The 22,896-nt window shown below is 45.7% G+C and overlaps 1 protein-coding gene across 7 annotated transcripts in view; it reads left to right on the top strand.

The window, feature by feature from the left end:
* MARCHF10 (membrane associated ring-CH-type finger 10) overlaps positions 1 to 22,896 on the top strand; it is a 112,017-nt gene that overhangs the window by 43,824 nt on the left and 45,297 nt on the right. For 6 of the 7 annotated variants that reach the window (XM_045374605.2, XM_045374606.2, XM_065531821.1 and 3 more), the window contains exon 4: positions 9,621 to 9,792. In XM_045374605.2, the coding sequence (XP_045230540.2) occupies positions 9,621 to 9,792 (172 nt within the window). Of the gene's footprint in view, positions 1 to 9,505; positions 9,793 to 22,896 lie in introns of those variants that run through there. The other variant, XM_074020065.1, reaches the window with a different exon arrangement.

The raw sequence follows: 22,896 nt of genomic DNA, 5'->3' as shown, positions 1-22,896 counted from the left end.
CCACTGTGGAAAGCAGTTCAGAGATTTCTCTAATTACTTAAAACAAAGCTTCCATTCAACCCAACAATCCCATTACTGGATATATACCCAGAGGAAAATAGATCATTATGCCAAAAAGACACATGCATATGTATGTTTATTGCCATGCTGTTCACAATAGCAAAGACATGGAATCAACGTAGGTGCCTATCAGTGGTGGACTGGATAAAGAAGATGTAGTACATATACACTATGGAGTACTACACAGTCAAAAAAAGAAAGAAACCATGTTCTTTGCAGCAGTATGGATGGAGCCAGAGGCCATAATCCTAAGGGAATTAACGCAGGAACAAAAACCAAAATACCACACGTTCTCACTTATAAGTGGGAGCTAAATATTGAGCACACGTGGATATAAACAAGGGAACAGCAGGTACTGTGGACTACTAAGTGCACTAAGGAAGGGTATGTGGATTGAAAAACTACCTACTGGGGACTATGCTCACGACCTGATACAGTATACCCATGTATCAAACCTGACTATGTACCACCTGCATCTAAAACAAACATTGAAAAAATTTTTTAAAAACCAACTTGAATGAACTCTCATTCACCATTTTTGGCACAATTTGACAAACAAAAAAAAATTGAATAAAACGTATCCTTGAGAATCCAATGATAATAAATAAATAAGAAAAAAAGAGAAAGGGGGAGGGGAAGAAAGTACTTCTTTAGAAAAGAATACTAGCTAATAATTGTAAAAGAAGTGTGGAATTAGGCTGGGCATGGTGGCTGTTGCCTATAATCCCAGCACTTTGGGAGGCCAAGGTGGGGAGATCACTTGAGCCCAGAAGTTGAAGACCAGCCTGCCCAACGTGGTGAAACCCTGTCTCTACTAAAAATACAAAACTTAGCCGGGCGTGGTGGTGGGCACCTGTAGTCCCAGCTACTCAGAAGATTGAGGCACAAAAACTGAACCTGCAGGGCAGAGGTTACAGTGAGCCGAGATTACGCCACTGCACTTCAGCCTAGGTGACAGAGCAAGACTGTGTCTCAAACGAAGAAATGTAGGATTAGAAAATCATCAATTTTGCTACCCCAGTGTAATTATCAATATAGGCGAAGCACATTAAAAGATGCTAAAATCATTGGGTAAAATACAGCTTAGGGACAGGCTATTCAATCAGTGCCAAAAGAATCATCCCACAAATTACCTGCTAATTACAAAGGGAAAAACTGTACCTTTACATTGGAAAAATCTGGTGGTCACTGCCTTATCCTATAGATCAAGCACAGCATTTACCAATATTGGGACAACCTAACCAGGCACCTGCTGACAGGATGTTATAAAGAAGGACACCACACCACCTATAAAATAATCACACCCAAAACGATTAAACTGAAAGGTATTATGAAGAGCAATCAAATTTAGAGCGTAAGACATTCTATGAGACAGCTGCCTGGATCTCTTCAAAATGGCAAAAAAATAATTAAAAAGCCAAAAAGACCAGAGAATTGTTCTAGATTAAAAGACTAAGGAGACATTGTGCCTTGACTGAATCATTCATCCAAATGTATAGCCAAAAAGACATCTTGGGAACAATTGGGTTGGAATCTGCTCTGCATATTAGAAAACATGATAGAATGATTAAGTTTTCTTAGGTAAAGTAATGGTATTGTGGCATTGCAGGAGAACGTCTATTTTGATAGGAGATGCCTGCTGAAGTATTTAGGGGTAAAGTATCTTGAAGTGTGGTCATTTTGAAAATATTCAGAAAAAGACTGTGTATAAAAAGAGACAGCAAATTGCCAAGGTAAAGAATAAAGGGTGTGATTCGTACTATTCTTTCAACTTCTCCGTAGATTTGGAACTTTTCAAAATAAAGTTGAAAACAGTTCTAGAAAGGTATCTATTGCTGCAATGTATTGTTAAGTAAAATAGTATAAATGGTACGATTCTTTTTTTTTTTTTTTGAGACAGAGTTTTGCCCTGTTGCCCAGGCTGGAGTGCAATGGCACGATCTTGGCTCACTGCAACCTCTGCCTCCCAGGTTCAAGCGATTCTCCTCCCTCAGCCTTCCAAGTAGCTGGGACTACAGGTGCCCATGCCACCATGCCTGGCTAATTTTTTGTATCTTTAGTAGAGACGGGCTTTCACCATGTTGGCCAGGCTAGTCTCGAACTCCTGACCAAGTGATCCACCCACCTCCACTTCCCAAAGTACTGGGATTATAGGCATGAGCCACCACGCCTGGCCCATATGAATGGTGCAATTCTATCTTAGGATAATGTTAGCTGCTGTAACAAAGGAACCAAGAATGCGGTGGCTCAAACAACAAGATAAAAGTGTATCTCTTGCACACATGACAGTCCTGGTGAGATGTACAGATCAGCAGGCAGCACTTCTCAGACCTTCAGGGACTCAGGCTGATGCTGGTTCTGCCATCTTCAACATATGACTTTCAAAGTTGTTGCTCTCCAGCTAACAGGAAGTGACAGGCATAGGTGCAGAGCCAGAGATTTTCTCTGTGGAGCCTGCACACATTGCTTCTGCTCACACTCCCCTGGGTGAGACCTTCCTCCTGAGTTGCAGTGGGGCAGTAGGTGCAGGGGCTGAACAATTCAGTTCAAGATGGGCAACCACACATCCCAACTTCAACTCTTAGCAATTTAGAAGGGATTTTGGTAGAAAGGGAGTAGTCTCCATCAGTCATTACAAAGTGTCTAAAAGAATACAGGGCCGGGCATTACAGGTGGCTCACACCTGTAATCCCAGCACTTTGGGAGGCCGAGGCAGGCAGATCACTTGAGGTCAGGAGTTCAAGACCAGTCTGGCCAACATGGCAATACTCCATCTCTACTAAAAATATAAAAATTAGCCAGGCGTGGCGGCACATGCCTGTAATCCCAGCTACTTGGGAGGCTGAGGCAGGAGAATCACTTGAACCTGGGAGGTAGAGGTTGCAGTGAGCCGAGATCACACCACTGCACTCCAGCCTGGACAATATAGCAAGACTCCGTCTCAAAAACAAACAAACAAAAAATACAGACCAACCAATTCAAAGCTTTTATTTCAAGGTTAATTGGTTTTTGAATGTTTTAAATATCTTTATGCTTGTCTTTGCTTTTCCATTCTGAGCATGCATTTCTTTTGTAATAAAGAATTATGCTTTACAAAAATAAACCATTGAAACCACAAAGAGATTATTTCACTGGCAAATTTGCAGTGTGTTTTGTTTTCTCTCTCTAAAAGAAACATATACCTAAATCGTAAATACTACTTTAAGCATTCTCCTACTCAGACACCTTCAGTGGGACCCCACTCTCTATCACATTTGCTTGAATCTCACGGCTCCACACAATCTGGCCCACACCCTCCTCCTCACCCTGTGCTCAAGCCACCCGCCTGGCTGTCCTAGAATCACGCCTGCTGTTTTCACTCCATCCATCCTGTGGCTCACATGCTGCCTCCAGCCTAGCCAGACCCCACCCATTCTTCAAGTCCCAGCACACACCACCACCTTCCCTTGACCTTTCACCTTTTCCCAGGGGTTTTCCATGACATTTAGAATGGGTGCAACACAACATATCCCTTGATTAAATGTTGTTTTCCATTTTACTGGTAAGGCATTAATCTTATCTGTCTCATTGTCAGCACACCACCACTCCTGGCTAATTTTTTAAATTTTTTGTAGAGACAAGGTCTCGCTATGTTGCCCAGGCTGGTCTCAAACTCCTGAGCTCAAGTGCCTCAGCCTCCCACCGTGCTGGGATTGCAGGCGTGAGCCGCCATGCCTGGCTGCATTCCAGTTTTTTAAATCTATCAATTTCCTTCCCACATACTGCTTCCTTTTCGTCTTTGCACCACACAGAATCCTGCTCCTGCTACAGCCAGATAATGCTACACACAGGGATCCCTAGTATTTGGATGCAGGGAAAATGTGTGGTCACCAACCATGTAAACTGAACAGTGATTTCTGCAGCACGCAAGGGATTGCCTGGCATCCTAAGAAGTACCTAGCACGTCCTGCTTGCTGTGTCAGCAATTTGCAGTGCGAAGTTTCACTCAGTGGCCATTCCATAGTGGGCTGAATAGTAACCGCAAAGCAAGTAGACCCACATGGCTCTCCTTCAGAGGGCACCCCCATAGTGATGGCATGTTATGAAGACTTAAATCACCGAGGCCACTCTCCAGCCAGGGCCACAGGCTGGGTGGTTTCAACTTTCTGGCCTGAAAATCTGGGAGAAGCCTGCAGGCAGGAGGCTCTTCTCTGTGGAACTTGATGGTAGACAGGTGCCTGTGATATTAAGGCAATCTAGCAGCCCAGCTGACTCCAAAAAGCATCTTTTTTTTTTTTTTTTTGAGACAGAGTCCTGTTCTGTTGCCCAGGCTGGAGGGCAGTGGCACAATCTCGGCTCACTACAACCTCTGCCTCCCAGATTCAAGCAATTCTCGTGCCTCAGCTTCCCAAGTAGCTGGAATTACAGGCACATGCCACTACACACGGCTAATTCTTTTTGTATTTTCAGTAGAGACGGGGCTTCACCATGTTGGCCAGGCTGGTCTCGAACTCCTGACCTCAAGTGATCCACCTGCCTTGGCCTCCCAAAGTGCTTAGATTACAAGTGTGAGCCACCGCACCCAGCCTCCAAAAAGCATCTTCAGGCAAAATGGAGACCAAGGGCATGTAGTGCCTAGTCTTACCCAGCTGCACCTGGCAGCCACGTCTTCAGATGGGGCAGACAGACGAGAGTCAGCAGCAGTTTGATTCAGGTGGGTGGTACCTGAGTCCAGAAAGACCAAAAAGCCTACTGATCCTCGTTCTTTATTGTCCAAGCTTACAATTCTGGCACACTCAAAATTGTCCTGAACCCGCAGGAGGGATTTTGCTGCTGTAAGAGTTTTTTTCTGGACAAGAGAAAGTTTTGCCTGCTTTGTGCTACAACAGCACTTTGTGCAGAACATATTTTATATTTCATGACTATGTAAAGGTAACCGTCCTATCCAGAATGCTATTTATACAAGCTGCCCTCAATTCCCTAAGGCGGTTTTTGTGTTTGAGGCACAATTTGAGTGTGGGCTTTGGGGACAGTGCTCTGAAGGTTCTCGTTGGCCCACACAGTCCCTTGATCGACCTTCCCATGTTGTCACTGTTTAAAGGTTAAGGTTCACTGCCTTGACCACACTCTTTTATAATCTCACGAGACCAAGTTCATTTAAAATGTACTCAACACAGTCTGGCGCCAGCTTGACACTACTCTGCCTTTTCCCTCCCATCCACAGTAAGCTGTGCCCTGCACCATATCGTAGATCCACTCAGCTCAGCCTCCATCACACGACTCACGGCCAAGATGGGTTTGGTACACATCAATCAGAATTCAGTAGCACTTCTCAGCGAGGGACAGAAATGGCATATCAGTTAAGAACCGGTTTCCCGGTTCTTGGAAAGGAGCCATCAGGCAACAGTTGGAAAATAACTTGAAGTCTTTTCTGTGCCTGACTGCCTTAGTCTACTTGCTCTTCCGGTCATCTCTGTTCATGGTCGCCTTATCATTTCAGACACCATATTGTTAGGTCCTAGTTGTTAAGAATCGAATCATTCTCACATTCCCGAGGAGATACATCCCCCTTCCCAACCCATGCGTCTTCACCTTCCAGGACGTCTAACTTGAACCATGATGTTATTACCTCACTGCCCAATGCTACTTACCCAGTTAAGTTCCTTCTCTTCTCGGTGTGGGCCTTTCTGTGAACTTTTGAAAGAGCGTAGCACTGGGCAAAGTGATAGTTCTACTTTATTAGGCATGAGGCCAGTAGAGCAAGTCCAGGATCTTCGGAAAACCTTAAGTACAAAAATGACGATTCTCAAAAAAATACTGATTAATTTTGTCAACTTATTTTCGTTAACATGGCTTTGTTAGAACTTTCATCAAATTCTCAGTAGAGAATGTAAAGTATACTCAAGTATCACGTAGGTTGGGTTTTGTTTTATTTTGGCTTTTTGTTTTTAATGTCATGGGCTTTGATTTTTAAAGATAGAGCTGGTTTTTATCCCCCAGAGGAATAGCAGTGTGCTATTGTCTCCACCTCCAAGTGACATTTCAACTTGGGGACACATAAGGAAGCAATGAAAATTGTAATTATTTTTCAAAATTACAAGAGGAAAAGATGCAATTAAAAAATCAACTTTAAAATTAAAATTTTAATTATTATTGTTTGATTATCTCTAATGTTGTCAAATATTTGCCATTAGAGTTTTACGGTCTGAAAAACCATTGCACCATATTTTCTTAAAACTAGATAAATTTCAACTGGCCATTTGTAAGATTGTCATACTCTCATAGATTATATTCCCTGGAGAAGAAACCAAGAGTCCGGTGTGGAACTGACCCACGTCTCCATTCATACCCTTCTGGAATAGGTGAAATCCAATAGGATTTTTCATTGGGGACTTTAGCTTTGGTTTCAACCATAGGTAGTAAATGTTTAGTAGTTAGCTAGTTAATTTTTTAAATGGCTGAACATGAATTAATGGCTAATCATAAAAGCCAATACTTACATGGCGCTTACTGGGTTACATGTATATGGTACTGTTCTAAGTGCTATGTGTACATATATATATTATGTAATCCTCACAAAACCACCAAAAGGTAGACACTACTGTTCACCAATGAAATCTGAGATCCAGAGAAATGAACTAACCCAATATCACACAATTACTATGTGCAAGAGCTGGGATTCACTCCCGTGGAGCCGGGCTCCAGGGCCTTAAATACCACGCTTTAGTGCCAGAATGATTTACTACAACTTCTTCCACTCAAGGATGATCCTTGGGTTTTCATCAAAGAGGATAGGCCGGGCGTGGTGGCTCACACCTGTAATCCCAGCACTTTAGGAGGCCAAGACGGGCGGCTTCCCTGAGCTCAGGAGTTCGAGACCAGCCTGGGCAACATGGTGAAACCCTGTCTCTACTAAAATACAAAAAATTAGCCAGGCATGGCGGTGTGTGCCTGTAGTCCCAGCTACTCAGGAGGCTGAGGCTGGAGAATTGCTTGAACCGGGGAGGCAGAGGTTGCAGTGAGCCGAGATCACGCTACTGCACTCCAGCCTGGGCGACAGAGCAAGACTCTGTCTCCACAAGGTGGACGTGATTTATTTAAGATTTCTCAATGAAGCAAGCAGGAAAAAAGTCCTTTAACACATTCGTAAGTAGTACACTTCTTGCCATTGTGCCTTCAGTTTACAACCGATAAAACACCGACTTCTAGCTGCAATTTCTAGACTCTTAATGGTTACCATCTAGAAATAAGGTTGATTGAACCAGAGAAGGTTGTACTCACAATATATGCTTACAATCCCACAGGTAACAGGATGGTTTAATTGGCCAAGCTTTCACCTCTTCAGTGCACTAAAGGCTTGAGGTTTAATGAATGGGTGGAGGAGGATAAACATGGCTTAATAGCCCAACCAATAAAGGTCTCCTCCCTATTCACCACAGCCTGGGGCAAGCCAAGAATTCCGGCCCTGGCTGGGGGTAATGGAGATGGATCCCCTAAGAGGAGCTGAGCGGACACCTGCAGCTGATGCTGCTGACACAGGTGTTGGTCATCCTCGCCTGGGGCATTTTTCCTGCCTTTCTCCTGGCTGGAAAGAAAGGGCTGACTTGCAGGGCCCTGTGCGAGTTGACTTAAGCCACTACGGCGAGCTGATTGTGTTGGGCAGTTTGTGGAGGAAATTCTGTCCCCTATTCATTGATGCTCTTCTTGGGACACAATTCCAGGACTGTGACTTCCAGGACCCAATTACAATGACAGTCTTAGGTGTCATACTTAAAATGTGCCCACATTTTCTTTTCTGAGAATAGAGAACCTATCTCATGTTCAGAAATGAGCTAATGTTTTGGCCAGGCATGGTGGCTCACGCCTGTAATCCCAGAACTTTGGGAGACTGAGACAGGGTGATCACCTAAGGTCAGGAGTTTGAGACCAGCCTGACGAACATGACAAAACCCCATCCCTACTAAAAATACAAAAATTAGCCAGGCATGATGGTGGGTGCCTGTAATCCCAGCTACTCGGGAGACTGAGGCAGGAGAATTGCTTGAACCCGGAAGGTGGAGATTGCAGTGAGCCAAGATGGTACCACTGCACTTCAGCCTGGGCAATAAGAGTGAAACTTTGTCTCCAAAAAAAAAAAAGAAAGAAAAGAAAAGAAAAAAGAAATGACCTAATGTTTCATCTTTGACATTTCAGAATAATTTGCAAGGATTTCGATTAAATAGCAAAATCGAAAAGGAAAGGGGAGAACAATCAGTATGTTGTGTCTTGTGCTTCTCTGCTCACTTTATCTGAGGGTGGTCTATTTTCTGAAATTATGGGGAGAAACAAGAATTATTTGTTCAAAGGCTGTATCCAAACTCTCAATTTAAAAGCATGATTCATCATCTTGGAGGATCGTGATCTGTCCACCTGTAGATTTATGTAGACTTATTTACAGAAGACTGACAGGTAGAGGACTGTTTTAGAATTTAGTTTGTCTTACATCACATCCAATAATTCAAAGCCACTCAGAGTATTTTCCTGAGTCAGGAGCCTGTGAAATGACAGTGCCACAACTGACAGGGAGAACGGTGAGCAAGATCCATACAAATTGCAAGAGTTGGGGAGGTACCAGGGACGTTAATTTAGCATTCCATGTCTGCAAAAGACCACATTTTTCAGAGGACTTTCCGACACTGGACTAATGTGCAATGTAGGAGAGAGCTTAGTGACCCCACCCCTGGTGACCCCCCAGGGTCGGAGAAGGGGGAACCTAGTGATTTGTTTCTTGCGGAATGGATAGCCTAGGAAGTCATACCAACACCAGGACCTAAAGCCATCAGGCTGTACTTAAATCACCTTTAAGACCAGGTTTCTGATATTTATATTGTTTTCATCCTTTCTTTGTGTAACAGCCAAGTATAAAGCTGTTCCATGCCTGGATAATTTTTATTGCGTCGGCATGGATGTGTTGAGATATTCTGACACAACAGGAATCATGATTTGTCCACGCATAGATTTATACTGACTTCTTTATAGAAGAGTGACAAGGAGGGGACTTTTTAAAGATTAGTCTGTGTCATGTTGCACCCAATAACGCAGAGTATTGAAACTGAGGTCTGATTTAATCGGCCTCGCCACACACTCTACATTTCCTTTTCATTGTCAAGTATATGATTAACATAAGGAACTTTTTTTTTTCTAGCCTATCTCCAAAGTAGTTCAAATAACAATGCGAAGTTTAAAAGCACTGATTTTTTTCTCCTGCTTTCATATGTAGCTTTTAACATGCGCTATTTATCGGTCATCAGATTACTTAAGGGTCAGAAATGCATTCTTTTCATAATGTTCTACAAAACACACTCATAGAAAAATGCGTTCTTTCTTAATGTTCTGCAAAACAGACTCATTAATTCTGCCGTTATTTCTAAGTTGCTCCGCCCAGTCCGTCTGAATCTCTCTGGTGGACGGGCGTGTTGACCCTGGCAGACGACTCTAGGATATTGCTGGAGAGGGTCACTGCGTTTGCCTCATTTCTGTTTTCTCTGCCTAACAAAGGTGACCTTGGCCACTGATACTCAGACGTATTTCATTTTTGGTAGAGTTCTAGTGAAGAGGATCCTCTAACTGAACCAAGGTCGTCTACCAAGATATCTGCGTTTAAGTGTGACTCCAAACTTCCAGCAATTGACCAAACATCAGTCAAGCAGAAACATAAAAGTACCATGACTGCAAGGAAAGCAGACAAAGCGGACCCCAGCGAACCCTCTCCAGGTGAGTGGCTGGCTTATTGAAATTCATCAGATCTAAAATCCTGGTATTAAAAATAACAACAGGCCGGGTGTGGTGGCTCACACCTGAAATCCCAGCACTTGTGAGAGGCTGAGGCCAGCAGATCACTTGAGGTCAGGAATTTGAGACCAGCCTGGCCTACATGGCGAAACTCTGTCTCTACTAAAAATACAAAAATTAACCAGCTGTGGTGATGCACGCCTGTAATCCCAGCTCCTCGGGAGGCTGAGGCAGGAGAATCACTTGAACCTGGGAGGCGGAGGTTGCAGTGAGCCAAGATGGCACCACTGCACTCCAGCCTGGGCAACAGAGCAAGACTCCGCCTCAAAAATAAATACATTAAATAAATAAATATAACAACAACAATCAAATAGGTGGTATTGGTTAAACCTAGTGTGTTCTGAATGGCTAATTCAGGTTGTGAAAGGCCAGTGATCCTATGCAAACGGTAACATTAATTTCAGAGTAGAATATAAAGTCAAGGAGGCGTGAATCATGCAATGTAACTTTCTCCACTGCCCGCATTTTCTGCCCAGTCATTTGTGTGGCTTCCGCCTACAGCTGCTGCCTTTTCATCTTCTTCGCCCTTCTTGGGGATAAAGGCATTTGGCCCCAGGTATCAAGTTTTATGGCTCAAGCAAGAGCATAAAGAGAAGCTTTCAAATACATCTGAATAGCACAATTTATAGCCAAGAGAGAAAGTAATAAAGTTTTCGTGTTCTGGGTTTGTCCTCTCTGAGAGAAAAGGTGCTTGATAAATCCTCCTTTTTGTGCAACTTGGAAAAATAGTCACTCTTTAGGTGCCTTAGAGCAAAGATCAATCTTCTGCTTGGGGCGGGAGTGATTTAATAGTTTCCAGAAAGCGGCTAAAATTCACTGAAAATTTGATGTCTCTCGGGCTCATCTCCATCAAAGACAACCACTATAAGACAAACTTGATTCCTCCAAGAACTGAGGTTTAAGTTGGAGTAACTAGGCAGAAGGGTCTAAGTTGAGTGGAAAGGATTCAGGCTAACTGCTGAAGAATTCGTCAATAGCGTGTAATTCATTAAAATCCGAATCACAGCTACTTTCCAATCCTAAATAGCTTCTGCCGTGCAACCACCCGTCCAGTTAAGTCTTCATGCATTTTTAGAACACGGCAGCTTTCACTCAGATTAACCGCCCACATTTTATTGCTTTAACGAAGTCAAAACCAAATTGACTTCTGAAATGATGTTCTCTCAGGCAAAGCCCCAACTCTTGCTTCTTATTTAATCAGGGGAAAGTATCATCATGGTTAATTTCTCATTTTAAAGACTTTTGGTAGGAATTAGGCTTTAATTCAGCTGTCTAAGGTTGAAACAGAGCAGGTAAGGTCATTCCACCAATATTTCAAAATACAAGTTGTAATTTATCGAATTGAGGATGTTTTTAATGGCAAAAGTTTGAATTTCAGGGTTTTTTGTTTGTTTGTTTTTGTTGAGATGGAGTCTTGCTCTCTTGCCCAGGCTGGAGTGCAGTGGCATGATCTCGGCTCACTGCAACCTCCGCCTCCCGAGTTCAAGCGATTTCTGGGTAATTTTTGTATTTTTAGTAGAGACAGGGTTTCACCATGTTGACCAGGCTGGTCTCAAACTCCTGATCTCAAGGATCCGCCCACCGCTGCCTCCCAAAGTGCTAGGATTACAAGCGTGAGCCACCACGCCTGGCCTGAATTTAAGTTTAAATAATGCAACTCCATTTATGCAATATAATTTTTAGCCCTCTTGCTAAAGTCAGGTGGTTGTTTGCATAGTGTGCTTTGTCATCGTGGAGAAAAATCATTAAAAGGAACCGTTTAGATCCACCCAATGCTTTAGTTTGTCTGATTAACACAGATGTTCTTCAGACTGAGCAAACCCTGTATGGAACTTACAGCACTGACAAAAAGGGAGAATTAATTCACTTAACATTCTTTAAAACATCACATTTGAAGAATTACCAGACTGAAAAACACCAGGTTTCAGTGACAGAGCCAGGTTGGCAGAAAGATATCTATTTCATCAAATGAGGGATGTTACTTGTAGTAAAAGCCTCTACAAACCGCCAGCTTCATCACTGCGTTGTGGCCCTAGACCACGTCCAAGACCCATGCAGCCGTGAGGAGGGCCGTGGCCTGGCCGTCCCCAAGCAGAGCCGTCCTGGTGATGGATGGCAGGTGCTGCAGAAGTGGAATAAGTTGTGCAGCAATCTGGCTAAAAACAAAGCATCGATGTGTTAAGATCCATCCATTTAACGTGTAGACTCACCCTCTGGGCTCCCTAATTAGCATAGCGAAATGAGAACCGAGACACGGCAAGAATTTCAGCTGAGTCCGTTCAGGAAAAGTTGAGCTCGGTAGCAGCCGTGATGTAGACAGTTTTCTGCTGTTAACAGAAAAATAGGATTTGGTACCTGAATTAGCTGGACACATTGATCCAATTCACTAGAGAAATTCACAGTTCCTTGCTTTTCTCTGTAGAGAGATATTTCTCTAAAGCATTTTGGGGGTGATACAAAGTTGGCAGTAAGTCATCAAAACTTCTCCCATGTCAGACCTGAGATTCTGTATGAAACTGAGGCATCAAACACAGTGAAATTCCTTTGCAACATCTGCCTCATAGGCTACAGAAGTGGAATCTGGTATAACTTCCTGTGTTATGCCAGACTTTTACTGAATAAAAGAGTATAGCTGGGGAACATGGCTTGACTGCAAATCTATGTAATGATAATCCATGTGATCAAAAAGGGGTTTTTCTTTGTGTGTAATCTGCCATCTAGAACTTCCAAAACGACTATGTAAAATATAGGCACTATCAATGCCCTCTACAAATAGATTTGTAACCGAGAAGCCATCAGATTGCTCTTCATCCTGTTAAAAGGAATTCACGCATTTAAATTAAGTTTGTATCGTCCATGAAACTGCTTCTGGACAAGTGACTTGCGGTGTTCCTTGTTATCTCTCTCCATGCAGTGGCACATGCAGTTTATGGGCAAGTGTTTTGGAGTCAAAATGTTTGCATTTGCATCTGGGCCCCATTTATTTGCTGTCTATCTTTGGCCAAATAAAGTATGTCTGTGCCTCAGTTTCCTCATCTGTACAATGGGGAGAAACAGATCCTACCTGCTGAGATTGCTGTGAGAACTCAGTGATAAAACATACGTCCAGCCTTTAACACAGTCCCTGCTGCTGCAGCCAATTAATGATCACATTATTATTCCTAGTACATGAGAGCAGCAGGTAATGAGGAGAACGGACTAGAAAACTTTGTTTTCTTTGTCTTAAGGTTGTCCTCCTAAAACATCTTTTTTTCTTTACAAAAATCAGAGTTGTATTTTATTGATTGACTGATTGATTGATTATTGAGGTGGGGTCTCACTGTGTTGCCCAGGCCGAAGTGTACTGGTGCAATCATAGGTCACTGCAACCTCAAACTCCTGGGCTCAAGTGATCATCTGACCCCAGCCTTCCAAGTAGCTGTCACTACAGGCACACGCCACTATGCCTGGCGAATTTTTTACTCTTTTTGTTTTTGTTTTGTTTTGTCATCGTTGTTGTTGTTTTGAGACAGAGTTTCGCTCTTCTTGCCCAGGCTGGAGTGCAGTGTCACGATCTCGGCTCCTGGCAACCTCCCCCTCCCGGGTTCAAGTGATTCTCCTGTCTCAGCCTCCCAAGTAGCTGGGACTACAGACATGTACCACCATGCCCGGCTAATTTTGTATTTTTAGTAGAGACGGGGTTTCTCCATGTTAGTCAGGCTGATCTTGAACTCCCAACCTCAGGTGATCCATCTGCCTTGGCCTACCAAAGTACTGGGATTACAGGCGTGAGCCACCGCGCCTGGCCATTTTTTTACTTTTTATGGAGATGAGGTCTTGCTTTGTTGCCCAGGCTGGTCTTGAACTCCTGGGCTCAAGTGATCCTCCCATCTTGGCCTCCCAAAGTGCTAGGTTTACAGACATGAGCCACAGCACCCAGCCCAGAGTTGTATTTTCTAGAATCTTTAACGTAAATGCAGGTACAAATACTTTTACAACACTCTGAGTTTCAAAAACACTCTGAGTTTCAAAGCAAAATGCCAAATGGAAAAAGATGAAGAATCAGACAGCATTCACCAAGCCAGAGATAGGCTTTATCTCCAGAAAGACATGGAAAATTCAGGCAGTGAGTCAGGACCTGGCTGGGTCTCACGTGCAATCAGCTCAGAAATCCCACATCCTGAACACTGGTGTAGGGTAAGGTATGAGCCTAGCGGAGTTACACGTTCTTAGTTACATGTTCAGAATTGTATATATATCCTTGAGACCCAGAACAGCTAGCAGGCCCAGCGAGTGCAGGGACACAGGGACATTTGGGGAGTTGTGTTGGTCTCCAAGGCCTGCATGCTTTCAAGACCTCTCCCAGCCCCACCCAGAGTTGGAGAGGAGCCGCCTGTCCTTTCCAGGACACGGAGGGGCATCCAAAGGCCACTGTGCTGTGGGGTTCTGGCCCCTGGAATCCTAACGAGCTCTCTACCCTGGGGCCAGACGTGTGGGAAGTGAGCGTCCCCTCTCCTGCCCTCTGCTCTCACCTGGAGCTTGGGCATGGTCCCCCGAGTTATGTGCCAGGAAGACAGATCTGGATGGAGTCCTGTGAACCTGCTTCCAAAATCTTGCCCTTTAAAGCAAAGCCAAGTGTTCTGAAATTATCCTCACTTATTATTTAATGCAATGTTAGTCATGACTGCATTCAGATTTGCAGGAGTGACAAGACTTTTCAGCCGCAGATGGATTATTGTGAGGACAGGTTCTTGTAAAACTAAGAAAAAGCAGTGCATTCAGATGTTAAAAGACAAACATCTAAAATAACTGTGGTCTCTTTTGGATTGGGAAATATTTATTTGAAGAGCAGCCTGAAAGAGAAATTTGAGGGCAAACCCTAAATCCTTATAATTTACCTTGCAAATCAATTCTTCTGAAGGTTTTCTCTGAAAGACCAAGATGAATGGTTTTTGCAGCAAGTCCAACTGGTGTCCAGCAACTTTCCAAGCTATCTGCCAAGTTAGAAACAAAACAAAACAATTTAAGTGGATGCTCCCACTTTTTAATAAAGAATCGTAATTATCAGTCCAGTTATGATACATGCTGTCAAGACAGAGGGGCTCGGGGTTGTCGCAGAGCCCAGAATGAAGTCCCGGCTCCAAATCCTGGTGCTATCATTTTATAACCCCGTAAATGTGAGCCGGCAACTTCTCTGAACTCAGTCTCCTCATCAGTAAAATGGAAATCCTTGCCAGTCTCACCAGGTAGGTAGGTGGGTGGAAACCCTAGATGTAGACCAGGCTTTAGGCAAAGGTTAATCCCCAGGCCTTCCTCAGCTTATGAACCCTGCTCCCAATACCGCCAACTGCTCCAGGGCTAGTGTCTCCATACGAATGCTGCTTGACCAAAGACACTTGCATTTGAGATGTAAGAGTGGTTAGAATTTGGTCGGGCGCAGTGGCTCATGCCTGTAATCCCAGCACTTTGGGAGGCCAAGGCAAGCGGATCACCTGAGGTTGGGAGTTTGAAACCAGCCTGGCCAACGTGGGGAAACCCCATCTCTACTAAAAATACAAAAATTAGCTGGGTGTGGTGGCGTGTGCCTGTAATCCCAGCTACTCAGGAAGCTGAGGTATGAGAATCGCTTGAACCCCGGAGCAAGAGGTTGCAGTGAGCCGAGATTGTGCCACTGCACTCCAGCCTGGGCAACAGAGTGAAACTGTGTCTCGACAACAACAACAACAAAAAAAGTGGTTATAATTTGATTATTAAAAATTTTAACAATTGGATCATCAGTGAAGTCATCCGTTTATCCAGTACCTATGGGGATGTTAGCAAATACATTCAACTGTCCCCACTGTCCCAGGATGCATGATACCAGGGCAAACTGGTGTACTCATCCATCGCTCATTCATTCAGCACTTCATCTATACATGTTTACCTGCCGGGTAACGGGGAACGAGAATACAAAACACACAGGGCGTGTCCTCCAGGGCTCCCAGCCTGGTAGGCGAGCAGGATTCCAATAAGGGCAGATAGTGCAGTACATGCCCTAACCAAGGTAAGTTCTAAGAGCTTGTGGGCAGGGCCAGGTGGAGTGAAAATCCTGAAGGACAGGGGTTTAACCAGGTGAAGAGGGCAAGAAAGATGTGCCTGGCAGCAGGTACTGAGTGTGCAAAGGCACGGAGAGGGAGCAAGGAAGACAGGGAGAGACAGACAGACATCAAGGAGCTACAAATAATCTAGGGCCTTGTGCTCCACGTGTCCCCAGGCAAGTAGCAGAAACCATCATCTGAGAGCTTCTTAGAAATGCAGAGCCTCAGGCCCCAATCCAGACTGACTGGCTCGGAACCTGCATTGGAGAAGATCTCAGGGACATTCCTATGTACATCTGAGTTTCAGAAGTTCTGGTTTAGGGCCAGGCGTGTTGGCTCACGCCTGTAATCCCAGCGCTTTGGGAGGCCAAGGTGGGTGGATCACTGGAGGTCAGGAGTTCGAGACCAGCCTGGTCAACATGGCGAAACCCCATCTCTACAAAAAATACAAAAACTCGCCAGATGTAGTGGTGCACACCTGTAATTCCATCTACTCAGGAGGCTGAGGCAGGAGAATCACTTGAACCCAGAAGGCAGAGGTTGCAGTGAGCTGAGATCATGCAACTGCACTCCACACTCCAGCCTGGGCGACAGAGCGAGACTCCATCTCAAAAGAGAGAGAGAGAGAGAGAAGCTCTGGTTTCTGGTTTAGGGTCAGGCTACAAATTAGGAAATATAAAGTTGAGGCCCCACAGGTAGGCAAGGATCAGGCCTCCAAGGGCCTTAAGTGTCATGCTGGATGGGGCATCAATCCTGGAAGGGCTCTACATAAGAAAGTGATGCAATCAGATTGGCATTTGTAAAAGCTGACTCTGGCTGCAGCATGGAGAAGGGCCAGCTGAGAGTATGAGGGTGGCCAGACACAGCCAAGAGTGGTCAGACACAGCCAGGAGACCAGACAAGTAGCAGTTGCAGGGGACTGGGGGAGAAATGAGAAGGGCTTGAGCGGGAGCAAAAGCAGAGGGAAGAGGGTCAGGGGCAGTGGTTCACACCTGTAAGGAATCCTAGCACTTTGGGAGGCTGAGATGGGAGGATTGCTTGAGGCCAGGAGTTCAAGACCAGCCTGGTCAACATAGCAAGCCCCATCTCTATTTAAAAAAAAAGAAAGAAAGGCCGGGTGCGGTGGCTCACGCCTGTAATCCCAGCACTGTGGGAGGCTGAGACGGGCGGATCACAAGGTCAGGAGATCGAGACCATCCTGGCTAATACAGTGAAACCCTTTCTCTACTAAAAAATACAAAAAATTAGCCAGGCGTAGTGGCGGGCGCCTGTAGTCCCAGCTACTCGGGAGGCTGAGGCAGGAGAATGGCGTGAACCCGGGAGGCGGAGCTTGCAGTGAGCCAAGATCACGCCACTGCACTCCAGCCTGGGTGACAGAGCGAGACCCTTCTCAAAAAAAAAAAAAAAAAAAAAGCAGAGGGAATAGGAAGAGGGAGTGGGCTTGAGGGCCATTTGAGAAAGTAAAGCTGGCAGAACTTGGTGACTTGGATGTAGGGATAAGGAAGAAAGACGAATCAAAGAGAACTCAGGAATCTGGCCCAGGAAACTAGGCCAGTGGAGGTTGCCTCTGCCAAGGCTGAGGAAGCAAGGACAGTGTAGGTCCCCTTTTGTGGTGTTGTCTTTGAGGTGCAGGCAGGGCAGCCAGGTGGCATTGCCAGGAAGCACCTGGGGACCCAGGTCTCCTGCCCAACAGAGCACTCCCCTTCCTCCCAGAGCACTTGCTGGTAGGACCCAAGGGCCTGCAGTAAGAGGTGGCTGAAATGGCAAGAATGTCTCCCTGAAAGAGTAGATGGAGTAAGAAGAGAGATATTGGGGGAACTCTGGGAGATAATGGTAAAGAGAAGAATGAGTGAAGACAGCTAGAGAGAGAAATGATCCTGAGAAATAGGAGCCACTCCAGAGGCCACTTGGGAAGAAACAAGTGGATAATATTTACTTGAATCCTCTGTAGCATGACACTAAGGACTGTGACCCCTGCATGATAGGTAATGGTTTTCTTTCTTTTTTTTTTCTTTTTCTTTTTTTTGAGATGGAGTCTTGCTCTGTCACCCAGGCTGGAGTGCAATAGCCCGATCTCGGCTCACTGCAAACTCTGCCTCCCGGGTTCAAGCGATTCTTCTGCCTCAGCCTCCCGAACAGCTGAGACTACAGGCATGCACCACCACGCCCGGCTAATTTTGTATTTTTAGTAGAGATGGGGTTTCTCCCTGTTGGCCAGGCTGGTATCAAACTCCTGACCTCAAGTAATCCGCCCACTTCGGTCTCCCAAAGTGCTGGGATTACAGACGTGGGCCACCGCGCCCAGCCTTAGGTGATAGTGTTCAACTGGATGGCTACAACCATGGACTTTAGACTTGGAACTGATTTTAGCTGCAGCATCTCCCAAACTTTTCTGACAATAAAAATCACCAGGGAGGTTCTTCATAAAAATAAAAATTCCTGCTTCCCGTCCCTGACCCACAGCATCAGAATCTCCAATAAAGGGGCCTGCAAAACGATTTTGAACAAGAACAACAGGTGATTCTCATCCCCAGGGTTTGGGCAGCTGTCTCAAAGCCTTGCTTTTCCAAACATTAACATTCATGAGAAACACCTGGGGCTTTTGAGCAACTACAGGTTCTGATTCAGAAGGTCTGGGTGGGCTGAGAGCCTGCATTGCTAACAAGTCCCAGGTGACGTCGATGTTGCTGGTCTATGAACCACCTTTGAAGGAGCAAGGTCTCATTTTGCAGGTGAGGAAACAGGTTCCGGGCAGGTAAGCCGTTGATTCAAGGTGACCCAGCTGGTTAGTGGCAAAGCTGAGATTTGTCAGGCATGAAGGGGTAGCTCTGACTCATGACTCCATCGGGCACCCGTATTCTGCCTCCAGCGAGGTTAGCAGTTTGAGCGAGAGGTTAGTGAACAGATCATCAGTTTCAACAGGACATCTCTCTTGTTTACCTGCTTTTCCGCCAGCTTGATTTTTCTCCCTTCCCAGGATCCCGCCGGGATCTCTCTCCTTTCTTTCTCTTTTCCCAAGCTTCCCCTCCGCAGCAGAAAGGCCAGATCAGGGCATGACTACAGCCTGCTAGTGGGGGCAGCTGGAGGATTGGGGGAGAGAGCTTTACCCAAGTGAGACCCTGCGGGTCGCCATCTGTTGCTACCAGCACAGCTCATTAGGCTGGCAGTGGGAGACGAGAAAGGCCCCAGAGCTTCCACACGGCAGCCCCAGGACATTCTCCGAGATCTTACAGGGGAAAGAACTTCCCGACATCTGTCAGGGACGCTGGAGACTGTTGGCTGGAACAGGGTGTGATGCTGGTGCCGCTTCCCTTGGTTAACTCCTCAGTGACACTGAGATCTAGTCCAGGTGCCTCCTGGGCAGGAGCCAGGCCTGCTGCTTCTGTGACATTGGAGCACAATTTTTGAGTCTGGATTCATTCGCAGACGTCTTTATGTCCTTCCCCCCACCCCACCCCCAGTGCTGCTTCCTGACTGCTCTTTTTCTTTTGTGCAGGTGGCAGCAGCCAGCACCCCCTGTTCTGTGTTGAATACACCCCTTACTGCTCCGTCTTCGCTTTCTCCCCTGTCCTGCAGCCCAATACCAATTACTGCTGCCTCCTCCTGCCACTAGTGCCACCTGCCTCCCCAGTGGCCCAGGAACCTCCCCACTCTCTCCCTCTGGTTACCGTTCCCTCCTTCACAAGCACCGCTTCCACCTCCCCGGACCCCATGCCTGAGTCCCCGGCCGCGCTGTGCTACTTCCCCATCTCCTGCCCAACTCCGGCTGAGACCCCTGTGCTGTGCCTGCAGGGCCCCCGAAGGCCCAGTATGATTTACCTCGTGTGGTAAGTCACCCTTGCAAGGCACACAGCACAGCGGAGTCAGGGAGAGGGGACTTCGGGCTTCCAGAAGGCAGGTGGACAGGAGAGGGGCCAGAGGCAACGCCAAGAACAATACCAGGCGGTGTGGTGTTCGGGGGAGCAGGAAGACGGGACAGCGTGGCCACTGCACTCGGGCTCCACCTTCTAGCGCCAACGGAGCAAGCGACCAATAAAATCCCATCCTCTCCAGAGACTCATTTGATTTCTTACCTCCTGTAGCTGGCACACTGTGCAATGTCACCCCCAGAAACCAAACAGACTCTCCTAATGCATCTGATCACACCCTTGGCTATGTGAATGTGCACATGCCAGGGCCGCCCTGAGCGGTGACACCAGGGCACGGGGGGCAGGCCATTCTGAAGGCACACACTGGAACCGAAACCCATTCAGAACCACTCGGAGGAGGGACAAATGAAGGGCTCAGCCGATGTTTACATTCCCTTTCGTGCCTACTTATTAGGCATCACATTTCCTAAAATCAAAAATCCCAACCCTGAGTTCCAAAATAAAACATATTTATGGTACATAATTAAGCTTTAATTAAGATCTCCTCTGGGTGTGTGAGATAACACACATTTCTCGCACACCCAAATAGGCAAATTGACGCGACCTGTTATTTGTGACTGCACAGAAAACTGCCTGTTACCCCAAGGCAACATTGGCTCCTGCGATTAAGCTGTAATTCTTCCCAGGATCCAAAGAAAGCACATTTTTTTCAAAGAGTTGTCTCTCCAGTGGGATCTTGGCACCTCCTAGGCACCAGGGATCCCAGTCAAGGTAATGTGGGGCGGGATAAGGGTTCAGGAACTGTATTTCCCTTTTATGGTCCTTTTCGACTTTGTCTATCAAGAACTATCTGTGGATGACAAGTGATGGGAAGAGCCGAACATGAACAGTTGAATGGACTTGGTTCTCAGTTGTCAAGGTCTTGTACAAATACGAGATTTCTACCTTTTTTTCCCCCTTTCCTGGTCAAATTAAGAACTATTCAGTCGACAATCACAGTTTCCCAGCATTGTTAAGAGAACAAAGGCAGATGCCTTTAATCTAAACAGCTGTTCGGTTTCTTTAAAACGGGAGGCATCACCTTGCTCAGATCCCGGAAGTAGGGATCTGTATGTTGTCCAAAGCAAACCAAAGTCTTCCCAAAATTCACTGGTAAACAGGATATTGAGTTACCTGGCAGTGAAACTCCTGAACACAAACTGCTTTTCTGTAAGGCAAAGGGCTTGTCTTGCTACCTGAAAAGGAAGCTAATTTCATCGTCCAGTGTAACTAGGACTTGGTGTTCCTGCAGATTAATCTATGAATCCATGACATGGTGAAGACCCATCCTAGCCCCCAAAGGTCTGAAATTTGATTCACTTTTCATGCAAGTGAGGTGATGGGAATTTGGTATACAAATTGAGGTTTTGAAACTTTTTCTAGACAACGTCGTGCTCTGTTGCCCAGGCTGGAGGGCAGTGGTGCAAACAGCTCACTGCAGCCTCGACCTCCTGGGCTCAAGTGATCCTCTTGCCTCAGCCACCCAAGTAGCCGGGACCACAGGTACATGCCAGCACACCCAGCTAATTTTTTTTAATTCCTTTTTTTGTAGAGACAGGAGTCTCATTTTGTTGCCCAGGCTGGTCTTAAACTCCTGGACTCAAGTAATCTTCCTGCCTCGGCCTCCCAAAGTGTTGGGATTACAGACATGAGCCACCATGCCTGGCTGAATGTTAGAATCTCCTTTTTTTTTTTTTTTTTTTTTTGTTTGAGATGGAGTCTTGGTCTGTCACCCGGGCTGGAGTGCAGTGGCGCGATCTCCGCTCACTGCAAGCTCCGCCTCCCGGGTTCATGCCATTCTCCTGCCTCAGCCTCCGGAGTAGCTGGGACTACAGGCGCCCGCCACCACGCCCGGCTAATTTTTTATATTTTTAGTAGAGACGGGGTTTCATCGTGTTAGCCAGGATGGTCTCAATCTCCTGATCTCGTGATCCGCCCGCCTCGGCCTCCCAAAGTGCTGGGATTTTTTTTTTTTTTTTTTGGAGATGGAGCCTCACACTGTTGCCCAGCCTGGAGGCTGGAGCACAATGGCACAATCTGAGCTCACTGCAACCTCTGCCTCCCGGGTTCAAGTGATTCTCCTGCCTCTGCTTCCCTAGTAGCTGGGATTACAGGCACCCACCACCATGCCCGGCTAATTTTTTGTATTTTTAGTAGAGATGGGGTTTCACTATGTTGTCCAGGCTGGTCTCGAACTCCTGACCTCGTGATCCACCCACCTCGGCCTCCCAAAGTGCTGGGATTACAGGCGTGAGCCACTGCGCCCGGACCTAGAAACTCTTAAACCCAAGTGCACGCAAACTGCAATCTAGGTCACCTCATTTGTGACTGGACTTACAGAGAGAGAAGAGAAAATATTTTGCGAGAGTTTTGTTTTCCATAGAACCAAAAGGGTATCACAGGGAAGAAGTCAGCAGTGCAGCCAAATTAGATTATAATAATCTTTAAGGTCATGAGGCAACATCTTGCTCATCTTTGTGAACCCTCAAATTACAGCATAGCAAAGGCACACAGGTATTTGTTGAACAAATCATAATATAAAGAGTTGCTATTTGCCTTTTGGATTTTATAAAAGAAGGATTGAGGGAGAGAATCAACAAGAACTACACCGGAATGAAGGCTATTGAATAAGTTATTCCCAACCTGTGAAGTCTGCATAACAATGAGTTTCTGGTCAAATTCAGTTGTCTCATGGGAATGACTTCAGATTTCCCATTATTCTTCTCAGTAGTAGTGGTATAATTCTTTACAGTAGAAGCAACAGCTACCATTATTAGCACCTAACGTGCACCAGTTAGGCCATTTATGTACGTTTTTGCTAAACTTCACAGTAACAAGATGGACCATTTTACAGTTGCAGAAACTGAGGTTAAAGTTGCCAAAGGTCAGAGGATCCTGCCTACACTAATGGGGCGGTTTCTTCACTGCCAGGCCTAGTAAAACAATCTCCAGTTGTTCAGCTTTATTACTTTAGTTTGCTGAGAACTTGATTAGAGGACACATGGTAATGGTTTTGGCAATCATTTAAGAGATCTGATGCTTTGAAGAAAGCAGTTTTTTTG

Source organism: Macaca fascicularis, chromosome 16 (genome assembly GCF_037993035.2).
Source record: "Macaca fascicularis isolate 582-1 chromosome 16, T2T-MFA8v1.1".
Taxonomy (NCBI): Eukaryota; Metazoa; Chordata; class Mammalia; order Primates; family Cercopithecidae; genus Macaca; species Macaca fascicularis.
Note: the sequence above shows the minus strand (reverse complement) of the source record. Positions and strands in the feature narration are given on the sequence as shown.